The sequence below is a fragment of the Saimiri boliviensis genome, chromosome 2, assembly GCF_048565385.1.
Source record: "Saimiri boliviensis isolate mSaiBol1 chromosome 2, mSaiBol1.pri, whole genome shotgun sequence".
Lineage (NCBI taxonomy): Eukaryota > Metazoa > Chordata > Mammalia > Primates > Cebidae > Saimiri > Saimiri boliviensis.
Window position 1 is genome coordinate 48,108,641 of NC_133450.1, and position 14,533 is coordinate 48,123,173.

The 14,533-nt window shown below is 37.9% G+C and overlaps 1 protein-coding gene across 5 annotated transcripts in view; it reads right to left on the reverse strand.

The window, feature by feature from the left end:
• The window catches only part of STXBP6 (syntaxin binding protein 6), a 248,897-nt gene that overhangs the window by 53,321 nt on the left and 181,043 nt on the right, over window positions 1–14,533 (reverse strand). For all 5 annotated transcript variants that reach the window (XM_039469268.2, XM_010334980.3, XM_074393274.1 and 2 more), the window contains 2 exons: window positions 3,061–3,191; window positions 1,985–2,150 (listed from right to left, as the gene is read on the reverse strand). In XM_039469268.2, coding sequence (XP_039325202.1) covers window positions 1,985–2,150; window positions 3,061–3,105 — 211 coding nt within the window. In that variant the 5' untranslated portion in view covers window positions 3,106–3,191. The remainder of the gene's footprint in view (window positions 1–1,984; window positions 2,151–3,060; window positions 3,192–14,533) is intronic.

Sequence of the window (14,533 nt, forward strand, 5' to 3'; positions counted from 1 at the left end):
GAGTGTGTGGCCCTTTTGCTTCCATCCACATTTCCATTCTGAGAAAGTGCAGTAGTTTCTATGGCACTGGGTCTGTTCTGGCCACTCTAGCCAGGATGGAACATGAAGAAGTGGAATGTTTGAGGGAAGTCTTTCTCCAAGAGCAACAGAAATTTCAAATCCATTATGTCACATTACTTATAGAGAGATTCTGTGCTTACATGCTAGCCATGTAAGCTACTGATTATACAGACAAGGATGAGAAAAATGCTTCATAGCAGGAACTGAAGATTAAAAAACAAATGTGATTCTAGGCTAGCAGAGCAAAGTCCACCTAATGAAGAATAAGGAAGACCTGGGATTTCCTGGCCAACTTTCTATTCACTGAAAATGTGGCCATCTGTGGTCCTACGCCTGGTGTGCTTCAATTTTCTGCCAAGTCTCTTAGAGCTGGACTTTCAAAACAGGAATCATTTTAACAGCACTGGTGGCACAGACATGATACAGAGCTATATCTCATTATATTTTCCAAATAGGCCAGTGTTTGAAATTCCCTTTCCTTTAAACATCTAATATTTTTCACTTTTGTACCATAGAATGTGGCCAACTGAGAAAATACACACCATTTATCAACTCTTGTATTTTCCTGGGATTAAACAGAGAAACTGAAATAAAATAATTTGCATAGATACCTAAGACAGACCTTTCAAGGTTCTTATGATGTAGGCAACTTCCTACTTAAAAGGAATGCCAAAACCTCAGTGGATAACACCAAAGAATTGGATAATAAGTTTTCCATACAACTTGTAGTGACTAATGTCAAAATGACATTATGTGTGTCCGTTGCTAGGACAGAGATGGATTCTGCTACATGTTCATATGAAACACACACAGCCCAAGGAGAAGATGTGATGTATTTAATGTGATCTTCATTTAACATTTGATTAAGGCAAAGCTGGTGTATTTTTTTAAAAAGTCTTTCAAAACCAAGAGAACAGGTCAGTGAAAAGACCAATGATAAAAACACTCTTCCCCAACTCACAGAGTTGTCAAGGCTTTTACAATTTTAGCACAGTTTCAATTCTCTAAAAAGAAATGCCACCTAAAAAAAAAAATGTGCTAAGCACCCTCTAAACGTTTCTCATTATGTTGCCACTGCTGGTACTCACCCCTTTACAGTGGCTTACTGCACTCATCCTAACTCAGCTCTATCTGTCATTCAAGGAATAAACATGAGCTGCTATTTTAAAGAAAGGGAAAGCATCTGTTGGAATTTTTATATTAATATTTGTAAAACATCTTGAGAAAACAATAGGAAAAGGCAACCCAGAAAATAGTGTTCTGCAATGAAAAGGTATTGGAGAAACCAATCTAAACAGTTTTTCTAATAAAGAAACAGCTTTGTTCTCATGGTACAAATAATCTTAGCTAAGTGAAGAACTAGAAGGCTGATTCTAAAAAAAGACCAGCTTTTGGACAAGAGTGAAAGCATATCTTTGTGTCTAGATTTACCATACAATAAACTCCCTGGAATGGTTCTCATGTTGTCTAGCTCTGAGCATTTTGATTCTTCTTTTGTTTTTGTCTTTAATTATGTTGTTGAACACCTAACTTCTTTTTTTTTTTTTTTTGAGACAGAGTTTCGCTCTTGTTACCCAGGCTGGAGTGCAATGGCGCCATCTCGGCTCACCGCAACCTCCGCCTCCTGAGTTCAGGCAATTCTCCTGCCTCAGCCTCCTGAGTAGCTGGGACTACAAGTACGCGCCACCATGCCCAGCTAATTTTTTTTTTTTTTTTCTATTTTTAGTAGAGACGGGGTTTCACCATGTTGACCAGGATGGTCTCGATCTCTTGACCTTGTGATTCACCCGCCTCGGCCTCCCAAAGTGCTGGGATTACAGGCGTGAGCCACCGTGCTCGGCCTTGAACACCTAACTTCTTATGTAAAGAAGCAGGATGAGCCTAAAGAAGCAGGACGACTAAAGTCACACAAATGTCCACTTACCTCCCATAATTTTGGATTGGCAGTTAATAAACTCTGGCTTCCTGTCTGTGAGGTACCTTTGGCAGGTATGGTGAAGGATCTGGAAGAAGGTGCATTTTTCTGATGCTGTGCTGGCTACCCACTGGTCAAAAGCATTTTCAAACAACAAATCAAACTCTGCAGAATCCTGGAAAAGACAATGAAACAACTACTGATCTCAATCTATAAAAACTGCTGTTTCTAGCTTACTTCTGTCAAAAGATTTCTAAGGCTAAAACAAAGACTTTGATTGCAAACATAAGGCTCTTCTTTATCCAAGTGTATGGAGCATCCATATTTCTCTGTTTGTGAAGCAAACCCCAGTTCTTACAGTATTGATAAATGTTCCTAGGAAACTAATTGAGAAAGCCTAATTAAACACTGACAAATGTCAGAGTTCAGACCATGTATTGTCTTCTCAATTTCCTGGAAAAGGGATTCCTTTAAGTTCTCAGCAATGACCTGTATCAATCTGGCCCCTAAACATTAGGAAAAGCTTCCGTCTTGCTATTTTAGTCTATAGTAACAATTTATATTTTATTATTCTTCATTATTAACGTTTTGTTAGGTGTGCATGTGAGCAATGGGAATGTACTTTATGTAGATAACTATGCCATAAAATGTTTCTCCTATTAAATGCAACAGAATCACAATACATACTTAAAAATAGCATTCATTTGCTTGATTTTTGGTATATACACCTTGTCATTGATGGCATTAGGAGGTAAATGAGGTTTTGGTAAACCTTTTGTTTTTCATATTAATAAGCATGGGTATGATTATCTGTACTCTGATCTTCATACTTTGCTGATCAATGTTATCGGAGGTCACATTTCTTCAATATGCATTCTCTTAGGTTCCTCTATTAAAGAGAGGAAGAGATGATGAAGAGATTTATAATTTTCCATAAGAAGGGAGTATGCATCAGAAAGTTTTAATCACATAATTGAAATAGAGAAATAGTCTTTTTAAGAATGATTCAAATCACCACTACCGAGGTCAATCAGAGTCATCTTGTGAAAAGAATGCCTTTGCTCAGCATTGGACAATTCACTCACCCCGTTAGGATCAATACCATTAACCTGGCGAAGCTGCTCGAGCATCCACTGTGATCTCCGAACAAATGATGTGGAGCCTTCAAACTGTTTGACCTTTGTAATGGACGCCTGTGTGGGTTTCTTGTTTGTCACTGCCAAGAAATATCACTCAGATTAGTGGATCTCAAAGTCAGAGGTTTGTTTTCACATCCAGTGCTGTTTCCACATGACACTTACTGTGCAGATGCACAACAGCAGAGAAACAGGCGGAGGGGGGAAAGGAGGGAATATGAATGAATATGTGCACCTTTGGTTAGGGGTGAACATACAGGAAACAGATATTATAATCTCCACTCTCAAGCAGTTTACGATATAATTATAATTGTAAGGGCTGTTTCATTTATGTCTTTATCCATTCAAACTGAAAATGACTTAAGTGAATAACACCAAGTACCGTTAATGGAGGCTATAAGTGCACAATTACAGCTTGCAGGAAAAGAAGGATACAGTGCTGACAGGCATCAGGTAGGGTTCACTAGGAAAGGCTGAATTTGAAAGGAAATGAAGGCAATTGGCTCCCCTAGAGAACTGCAAGGTATATTTCTAGTTTTATAGCCTAGTATAAATATCTCAGGTTTCAGTGATGAGGAGTTAACAAAAACCCCAAACTATTTGGTTCTCTAATACTGTCCAGTTTGTATTTAGTTTGCATCTAATTATGACTGAATCTGGTGTTCTGGGCACACCTCCACACTTGCAGGAAAAGGACAATTTCTCCTTTCAGCCTCAGCGAATTCTTCCCCCAAGCCTTTCTGTGCTAAAGATGGACAGTATCATGTCTCAGACTGATGTGAAGTATCAGGCACAGGAGAGGCACTCTGATTTTTCTACATCTGTCTACTTTGTGACTTGGAGACTTAAGGGTAGAAAGTAATTAATGTGCTTTAAAGGACTTTCCTAAAAGCTTCTCCTGAGGCCAGGCACGGTGGCTCATGCCTGTAACCCCAGAACTTTGGGAGGCCAAGGCGAGCGGATCACGAGGTCAAGTGATCGAGACCATCCTGGCCAACATGGTGAAACCCCGTCTCTACTAAAAATACAAAATAATTAGCTGGGTGTGGTGGCACGCGCCTGTAGTCCCAGCTACTCAGGAGGCTGAGGCAGGAGAATTGCTTGAACCCAGGAGGTGGAGGTTGCAGTGAGCCGAGGTCGCGCCATTGCACTCCAGCCTGGCGCCTGGTGATGGAGCAAGACTCTGTCTCAAAAAAAAAGCTTCTCCTGAACCCTGGTTGTAGGAACTGGTAAATTAAATAGAAAGGAACTGGGGAAAGTAGAAATCACTATTGCCTATAATGAATATGATCTTAATTACCGACTTGCTGAAGACAATGCATCTGTGGCATGTTCTTTCTTTCTTTCAAATCACCACACAGATTCCACACTTTTAAATAACTATGCAGATGCTCAACAGATGGCAAAAAGAATTCTTTTTTTTTTTAATACTTTAAGTTCTGGGGTACATGTGCAGATCATGCAGGATTGCTGCATAGGTACACACATGCCATGATGGTTTGCTGCCTCCATCCCACTGTCACCTATATCTGGCATTTCTTCCAGTGTTATCCCTCCCCAAACTCCCCACCCCCTGCTATTCCTTTCCTAGCCCTCCACCACCAACAGACCCCAGTGTGTGATGCTCTCCTCCCTGTGTCCATGTGTTCTCATTGTTCAACATCCACCTATGAGTGAGAACATGTGGTGCTTTGTTTTCTGTTGTTGTGTCAGTTTGCTGAGAATGATGGTTTCCAGATTCATCCATGTCTCTACAAAGAACATGAACTCCTCATTTTTTATGGGTGCATAGTATTCCATGGTGTACATGTGCCACATTTTCTTCATCCAGTCTATCATTGATGGGCATTTGGGTTAGTTCCCGGTCTTTGCTATTGTAAACAGTGCTGCAATGAACATACATGTGCATATGTCTTGATAATAGAATGATTTCTAATCCTTTGGGTATATACCCAGTAATGGGATTGCTGGGTCAAATGGAATTTCTATTTCTAGGTCCTTGAGGAATCGCCACACTGTCTTCCACAATGGTTGAACTAATTTACACTCCCACCAAATAGAATCTAATTAAACTTAAGAGCTTCTGCACAGTAAAAGAAACAGTCATTAGAGTGAACTTGCAACCAACAGAATGGTAAAAATTTTTTTGCAAGCTATCCATCTGACAAAGGGCTAATATCCAGAATCGACAAAGAACTAAAGCAGATTTACAAGAAAAAAACAAACAACCCCATCCAAAAGTGGGTGAAGGATATGAACAGACACTTTTCAAAAGAAGACATTTATGTGGCCAACAAACATGAAAAAATGCTCATCATCACTGGTCATTAGAGAAATGCAAATCAAAACCACATTGAGATACCATCTCACGCCAGTTAGAATGGCGATCATTAAAAAATCTGGAGACAACAGATGCTGGAGAGGATGTGGAGAAATGGGAACACTTTTACACTGTTGGCAAAAAGAATTCTTAAGGGATGAAGGACAGAAAGTACTTGCTCCAATCATGGTTGGTGAGTAGGAAGACTCTACTTTCATGCATTTCATAGCTTATTGCAATTTCATTATCTGGGGTCATTAACGCAGGAGAGCAGAGACCCAGAGAAAAGAATGAAAGGTGGCTACTGCCTTAAGATCTGGTGAGAATCTTACTTTCCCAGCACTGAAAACCACCTTTGTCACCTTAGTACTATCTACTCTCTCTGCCTCCAACCAGAATTTAGCAAATATTGGTTTTGAACTTCAAATAATGTTTTGGTTTTCTATCACCCATTATTTCAGTTATATTTGCTAAAAGCTTCTGAATATTTCATACCAATTACATTTACTTTTATGATTAACAGGTCATCATCCTCTTAACACTCACAATCAGATGAAATTTTAGATTCTTTTATTCACAAGTAGGAACAACCATTCCCTCTAACTGAATTCATGCAGTATTAACAGTCTGTCCAGTACTTTATCTATTGAATCTGATTCATTTATTTCTTGTGTCTCCTATGATACAAATGGGAGAACTAACAGATTTCTCTGATGACTGTGACTTGCTCGTATGATGTTTTAATGTTAAAGAAAACAATACACCTGGAATATAGGCAGGTCTTCAAATGTGCTTAAAACATTAAAGAAGGCTTTTCAATAACAGGAAAACATGGGTTCCTGTATTAGACACACCCCCTAAACACACAAAGAGAATTTCCTCCTGTGTTTATGTAAATCATACAACATTTAAGCCTGGGAAACATGAAGGCTTTCTTTCCAACTTGAAAGTTGCTATGGGCTCCTATTTTCAATTCTGGTCCATTTGTTTCCAAGTAATTTACAGCATTTTAAAAGCTCAAACACAAAGCAAGATCACTAGCATGTTTTAAGATTCACATCTTAGGAAGGTATGTTCCATTGGAAGTTTGTCATTGAAATGAGGCACACAGGAACCCCAACTATTATGACAAATGTTCCCATGGAATTCCTCAACCACAATCACACTGCAGAGCAGTCATTTTTAATGGAGGCAGTTGCAACTCTATTCATTCCTGCCTTTCTCCCCTGTTAGTTTATTCCTTGCCCAGTTCTTGGAGTCTGGCTAGTTTTCCTGGGCACTGAGCCCAGTTTGGTTTAATTTTTGTTTATTGTTATTATCTCCAGCATCCTAGTTTCTATTTTGAGGCAGGTGCCTTAAAATTATATTATTATATACACATTGTATAGAGTTAAATGAAGACTTTCCCCTTTCGATATCAAAACACTTGCACACATGCACCATTGCCAGACTTTTTGAGTACATACTTGAAGGAAACATGTTTTAACTATTTCATCGTTTTGGTGTTTTGGGGGTCAATAGCTGATAAAAAATAAGCCAGTCACACAAAATCCAGATGTCTAGTGAAAAACTGCAATTTACCTTCTCCTTCCAAAGGGAAGCTAATTGGCAGAACACCCTGGAAAATGCAACCAAATTACCTGGATCAGTAAGTAACATCATAGAGCTGTACGCCAGAGACTCTCAAAGTCATGATTTTGAATAACTTTAAAGGACAGATAACCAGGGAATTTCTATTATGTCTTCAACATTCACAAGGAAGAGACCAGCACAGGAGCATATAACAGAGTAGGGTGAGCACGACTCCCAGGTAATACTGCAGACCACTCAGAAGCAGCCAATTTGCCCGCTTACTGCATACATATCTGAGGCAGGCAGAAGCATGGGGCAACCAGATTCAGGTCGCTTTGTTATTAGCTCTGAAAAAACAACATAGTTTTCATGGCTTCGTGCCTCCTCTTTGACTTTCATGTAGACTTGCTACTACATCTCAGCTTTGGTTAGGAAGCATGATACAAACTGTTATGTCCAGAATTTCCAGACTATCACTGCCATTACTACCCAAGTGGAGTAACATCTCTGTCTCATGAACTAATGGTCTAAAGAGCTCTTTTTAAAAATGGCCCCTCCATGAGACATTTTATAAAAACAAAATTCGATGACTTGCTCTAATCAAAGGGTGGAGACCACTGACCTTGCCTGTGCCCAATCAGAAAATTCTATTTAATTAAAAACCAATAAGCCAGCAAATAACAAAGACATGTCATATCAAACTTGGTCTTGCAACAAGTCAGGAAGGTAGAACTGGTAGAAGAGGGAACAAAGACCAGTGAGGAAAGAAAGAAAGACAAGTCATTTGCATGTTATATAAAATGGGAGAAGAGACTGTATACTGCTAAGATCCAGAGGCAGATCCTCTGTTTCAAAGTCCAGTGACTGAAAGACCACTTTTTCCAAAAAACCACACTCCTACACCTATACTCTCAATATTCACAGCATAATCCCTCAACTATTCTAAAAATAAAATTCAGTGTAGCCTGAGACAAATTATCTATTCAAAATAAATAGCCTTAAAATACTATTTTAAATCAAATAATAAATAAAAAAGATAATTACCACTTCTATATCCTCAACTATCTCATATTTGAGATAGCTGAATAACATCTTTTTATATATTTTTATACATTTACTATAAACATTGAACTTGAATTATCTTATAACTTTATGTGGCCATTTCTCAAAAAAGAAAAAAAAAAGAAAAAAGAAAAGGGGTGAAAGAAAAAAAAATTGCACCCCCAATATCTATAGTTTGATGTTCAGGGTGGCTAAAAAGCAGAATTTACCACACCTACATACCTAAGATGCCTTCAACTTTCATCATGCACAGCCCTATTAAGACCTTACAGTTAAGTGAAGGTCCGTGTTTTGTGGTGTGCCTCAGCTCTCTGCTTTGCTAGAGTCTAACCAGCAGACATTTTGATTTCAACAAGAGTATTGATGAAAAATAAACAATCTGGAGGAAAAAAACGTATTCACATAGAATCTTAACAGGGCTGCAGTGTGACTGTGCCAGAGGTGACTAACAAAGGGAAGAAAAAAAAAAAGCAAGCTTCCGAAATGAGGGTTCAGGAAATAAAGGCAACACTGAGCGTGGCTTCTTGGTGCTGCTGTGGTGACAGAACAGGCTATGTGGCCAGGGTGAGAAATAATTATCTGGGGCTAGTTTCCTTATCACTCTTCCAAAGCTTTAGTGTATGATAATTCTAGGTGGATTTCACAATATACGTGAGAAACAAATACCAGGTCTGAGGCTGCTGCATCAGCAATTTTATCAGGTAAGATGGCTGAATGTTTATAAAGCATAAAAGCAAACATATTTGTTACCTTAAATGCTTTCAGAGCAGGGAAGCATCCTCTCTGCTATAGTTAGTGGGAAATGGAGCATGGTGCTCTCCACACACGATTGATCTTCTGCTTCTCACACTATTTCTCAGTGTGTTATAATTTGGGGATATAGTAAATGTTTAGACTCCACAGGCTGTGTAACCCAGAGTTGCAAACCAAACCGACTTAGGCAACCGTCAAGTTTGTCTCTGGGGCCCTCCGCTTCTCTTTCTTCTGTTTCTTCCATCCCATCTTAGAATCTGGTTCTCTGGCCAGATTCCCAATAGAACCCAAGGGGGTCTGACACGGTATTCTTAAATCTGTATGATTTTTGTTCTGTTTTGTTTTTGAGACAGGTCTTGGTCTGTCACCTATGCTGGAGTGCAGTGGTGCAATCATGACTCACTGCAGCCTCAATCTCCTGAGCAAAAGCAGTCCTTCTTCATCAGCTTCTCAAATAGCTGAGACTACAATAGGTGTGTGCCACTGTACCCAGCTAATTTTTAAATTTTTTTTTGTAGAGATAGGGTCTATATTATCTAGGCTGGTCTCAAATACCTGGGCTTCAGCGATCTTTCTACCTTGTCCTCCTAAAGTGTTAAGATTACAGGTGTGAGCCACCATGCCCGACTTAAATCTGTATGTTTTAAGGAAGGTCTGTTTCTTTCTTTTTTTTTTTTTCCAAAAGAACAGCAACAACAAAAATATTGGTATTTCAATCATGCATACCCAAGCACTGGGGAAAAATGTAGGATGTCCTTAAACAGTCCTGCTCCATTAACCCTAAAGGTGAAAGGAAACAAGAAAATCAGTGCATAGTGATTTGGGAAGCAGATTTCCTCAGTCTGTTGAAAAGATAATCACAAAGAAAGAAGTTTTCCAGACAAAAGTTTCCTTATTTTGAATCACTAGTTCCTTAGTATCACTAGTTCCTAGGTATCCAACTATATATCACATTCTCCTCTCCAAAAGTGGAAGAAGAAGTGATAATGGAAAGTCTAGGAAATTTCTCCAAAAGGGATACCAAAAAGGAACCCCTTTATGGAAATGTCTTCCTTTGTACAGAAATTTGGTAAGTCTTTCAGTAGAAGGAGAAAAATAAAAAAAAACATCTTGCTAAAAAATTCTGTAGGGGCTGCTTTAATATGAAGGCACAGCACCATGTCCAGCGTGGTTAACAACTATGCAATAATAGAGCAAGTGCCTGGCCTAAACCAACTTTGCAGGAGGTACTAGCTGGTTTTAATACTTCCACATGCCAATAAGGAAGTGGCATTACTTTTGGAATGTGCAACTTCAATGCCACAGGCTCATTTGAGATCTAGTTAGTACTTTAAAAATCTAGTCCCATTTAATTTTAAACCTTCTTTAGTCTGTTGATAATTTTATTAAATGTAAAAAATGTAGATTTTTATTTTGAAAGGATACTCTTTTTCAAGTAAATGACAAGTAGTCCTAGACTATTACATTTTAACCTTAAAATCAAAACCTTAACCCCTCGAAGGCTTGAGTTTCCCACTGCCCTCCCCAGATTAGGACCACAATATGGTTGTATTATAATGGATACAGAGTGCTAACTGATGTATGCATGTATAAATCAGTAAGGGAATGAAAGATTTTTCAAGTATTTATTTTTGGCCTTTGAGCTTCTTGTGAAGAATTTAGTACATTCTTGTGTCAGGTGGTTGTTTCTTTGATGTCTTCAATGGCTCCTCAACAAAAGGAAGAACAGTTCCTGTGCCCACAAGAAATCATGAACTTAGTTTAGGTTCAATTGTTCAGTTTCAAAATTCAGCCACAGTTTTAAGGAACTTGAACCTTTTCTTATTGGAAAAGAGGCATATTCCAAGAACTACAAGTAAGAGTAAAGACAATAACCAAGAAGTTATTATCAAGAAATATCAAGAGACTAGAAGGAGAGGAATTCAGGGGTTAAAACACCTTACAACAATCTGTTTTCCTGCGATTCTTATTCTAGCAGCACCTCTCTTAAGTAACTCTGTTTGTTTCAGGCTCCTTGAAAATATATTTTCAGGGAGATTCAACAACCCAAGATTTCCTATTGTGTTTGATTTTTTAACTTCTTTAGACATTTTTCCATAGATCTGCAGAGAAAATAAACATGCATGCATTTTGGATAAAGGGAACACATATAATGAATCATAAAACCTGGTTAATACTAGCTATTGCAAACTAATAGTTATATTTTATATGGAAAGTTTATATAACATGTCTGTTTAATGTAATATAACTGTGAAACAAACAAACAAACAGGTCTGAGCAAGAGAGTAAATGCCCAGAGTTGTGACAACTGATGGTTTCTGAAAGGGATTATATCCAATTCCACCTATGGTATTAAACAAGGAAGATGACGGAAGGGGTTAACTACAGTCATAAAGTCTTATTCTGTTCTTACTTCCTCAATTCTAGAAACAGATGTAAACATCATTTTTGATCTATTCTTAGGCGAGATTTACAGAGTATCAAAAAACAAAGGCTTCAAAGAAGCAGCCACCTGACTCAAGAATGTATTAAGTTTCTCCAAAAGAAGCTCAAAGGCTGAAAATAAAAACTTGAAAAAGAGATTTATTTAATGTTATGCTTTCTTTTAACATTATCCATTAGATACTGAAAAGTGTAGGGCAAGCAGCAATTCTCTTCAGGAAAATGTCATACATGGTAGAAATTCAATAAATATTTTACCTAGAAAAGCTGCTAAAAACTCCTAAAAAGCACTTAGAACAAAAAAAAAAAAATCATTTACAATGAGAAGAGATGGAAGCATTTCTGCAGCTAAGGAAGAGGGCGAGGGGAGGGCCTGTGACTATGGTCTGTGATACCATGCACCTGCTGCCGAGCTTACCCTTTTAACATATAGATTAAGTCTAAAAGAACCACGGAAGGATTTCCTGTGCATGTGGATCTCCTTTAATATGAGGAGGCCATTCCAAAGGAAAAAAAGGGACTCAAATTTGAAGGAGAAAGAGTAACAGAGGGAGAATTTTTAAATGAGCTAGATACTAAACATATAATATCACTAGGTTTTTGGAAAAATCAAAGCTGTTATTACTTGGCAAGCATAAGCTGTCAAATATAATTACTGCTATCAGACAAGCAAAGGCAGATTTATCTGCTCTCTTGGCTCTCCTCCCTCTTCACCATCACCACCACCACCACCACCACCACCCGTTCCTCAGTACTTTTAATCATACAGTGTAATGAAGGATACAGCACTGAATTTCTAAAAAAAAGTGCATGGTATCACTAAGAACTTGCCACCTTCTCTCTCTACTGTGTTAGGTTAGGGAGCAAAATCCAGCAATATGAGTTAAAACCCAGGTTAATTACAGTATAAAAATTATCTAAAATCAAAATTAGCTGAATTTATTTTAATTTTTAATTTTTTAAACTCTAGACAGCATCTATGAAAGCTAAACATGTATATATTTTATGACCCAACAATTCTAACCCTGTGGCTACATCCAATCCGGATTAAGTGCTATGTCTACCTTCCTGCCTGAAATAACCAAAAATCAACAAAATGTATCAAACAATGGTTTCTAAGTTGTTGTATATCAAGCAATGAATTCCCATGAGAGATGGGAAATGAATAAGGCCAGCCCTACAATTGCACTGGTTTACTGCTTTGAGAGAGTTTCCAGGCTGTGGCACAGGAAGGAAGAATCCAGGAAGAGACTGGCAGATTCCCTGAGTTAGAGTACTAAGAACCCAGGGATACCAAGGTGGCTAAAATTCTCAAAACAGAGTACTAGAGAAAAGAGATACAGAGAAAAACTGTAGAGATCTGCAGAGATTTGCCTAAGACAATTCAGCTGAGTAATTCCCACCATATGTTCACGAGGAAACTACCTGAAGTTCAAAAAATAATCACTCGAAATGAGTAGAGGATACAGACACACAGGGCAGTAATAGTGCCTATTTCCATTATCCAGACTGAAAAAAACCTCAAGATTCCTGGGGCGCTTAGTAGAGTACACAGAAAGGTCCTGCTTCATTAATGAGGAATAATTAGCCCTAGATGAGCAATGCTCTAGTCCTGTACAACAAATGTGGTATGGAAATGATGTAGTATTGAGTTTATAAAGTATGAAAAAGTAAAATATATAGCAACAGTAGCAAAATTTGGGATGGCAGAAATGGAAGTGGACTATTGGACGGTTCTCATACCATATGTGAAGTAGTATATCACTTGAAGGTAGGGTATGAGAAAGATATATGTTATAAACCCTAAAATAACTAAAATAAACCACTAAAATAATAAAAGAGAGTCACAGTTGTAATAGAGATATCAACTTGGTTGGCCTACAGTGCCCAGATACGTAGTTATTTGTTATTCTAGACGGTTTGATGAGAGTGACTTTGGATGAGCTTAACATTTAAAGCTGTAGACTTTAAAGAAGATTGCCCTCCTTGATGTGGGTAGGTCTCATCCAATCAGTTGAAGATCTGAATATAATAACAGACTGACCTCCTGAAGCAAGAAGAAATCTTGCTGGTAAAAGGGCTTTGGACTTGTACTGCAATACTGGCTCTTTCTTGGGCCTTCAGCCTGCCAGTTCAGCTTGCAAATTTAGGACTTCCCAATCTCCATGATCATGTCAGCCAATTCCTTAAAATAAATAAATCTCTCTCTGTTTTATATATATGTATGTATATAGATGTGTGTATGTATATGTGTATTTGTATGTGTATACATATATATACATATGTGTATGTGTATATGCATATATATATATATATATATATATATATATATACACACACACACACACATATACACACACATTCTATTAGTTCTGTTTCTGGAGGACCATGGCTAATAAGAAGGCAACAAAGAAAACAATTCCATTTATGAGAATATTAAAAAGAATAAAATACTTAGGCATATATTTAACCAAAGAAATGTAAGACTCTTACATTGAAAACTACAGGACATTGTTGAAAGAAATTGAAGACTTATAAAAATGTAAAAACACCTCATGTTCAAGGATTGGAGGACTTAATATTGTTAAGATGGTAATAATCCTCAAACTACCATGGTATGTCTGTCTACTTGAATCCGCTACAGATTCTAGTGGACAGAATACCATGGTAATGAGTTAGAAGACTCAATATTATTAAGACATCAATTCTCCGTAATTTGATTTATAGATTTAATGCTATCTCAATCAAAATTCCAGTAGGCTTTTTTTTTTTTTGTGGAGTATGAGAAGAGCAAAAACAACTTTGGAAAAAAAAGTTGGAAGACTTACACTATCCAATTACAAGAATTGTTGTAAAACTAAATGTAATATGGTTGATATCTGTGTACTCTGCAAAATTCATGTTAAAACTTAATCCCCAGTACAACAGTATTGAGAGGTGGGCTCTTTAGGAAGAGATCAGGCCATGAGAACTCCACCCTCACAAATGAATTTAGTGCCTTCTTAAAGAGACCTGGGAACTAGCTTGGCCCTTTTGCTCTTCTGCCATGTGAGAACACACCATTCATTTCTGTGGAGGATGCGGCATCAGGCACTTCCTGTAAGCACAGACCTGGCGCTGAGCAGATGCTGAACCTGCCAGTGCCAGTGTTTTGATCTTGATCAGCACCTCCAGGACTGTGAGAAAAAAATGTCTGTGGTTTATAATTGCCTAGTCTCAGGTATTTTGTCACAGAAGCACAAATGGACCAAGACACTAAACTAATCAGGACAA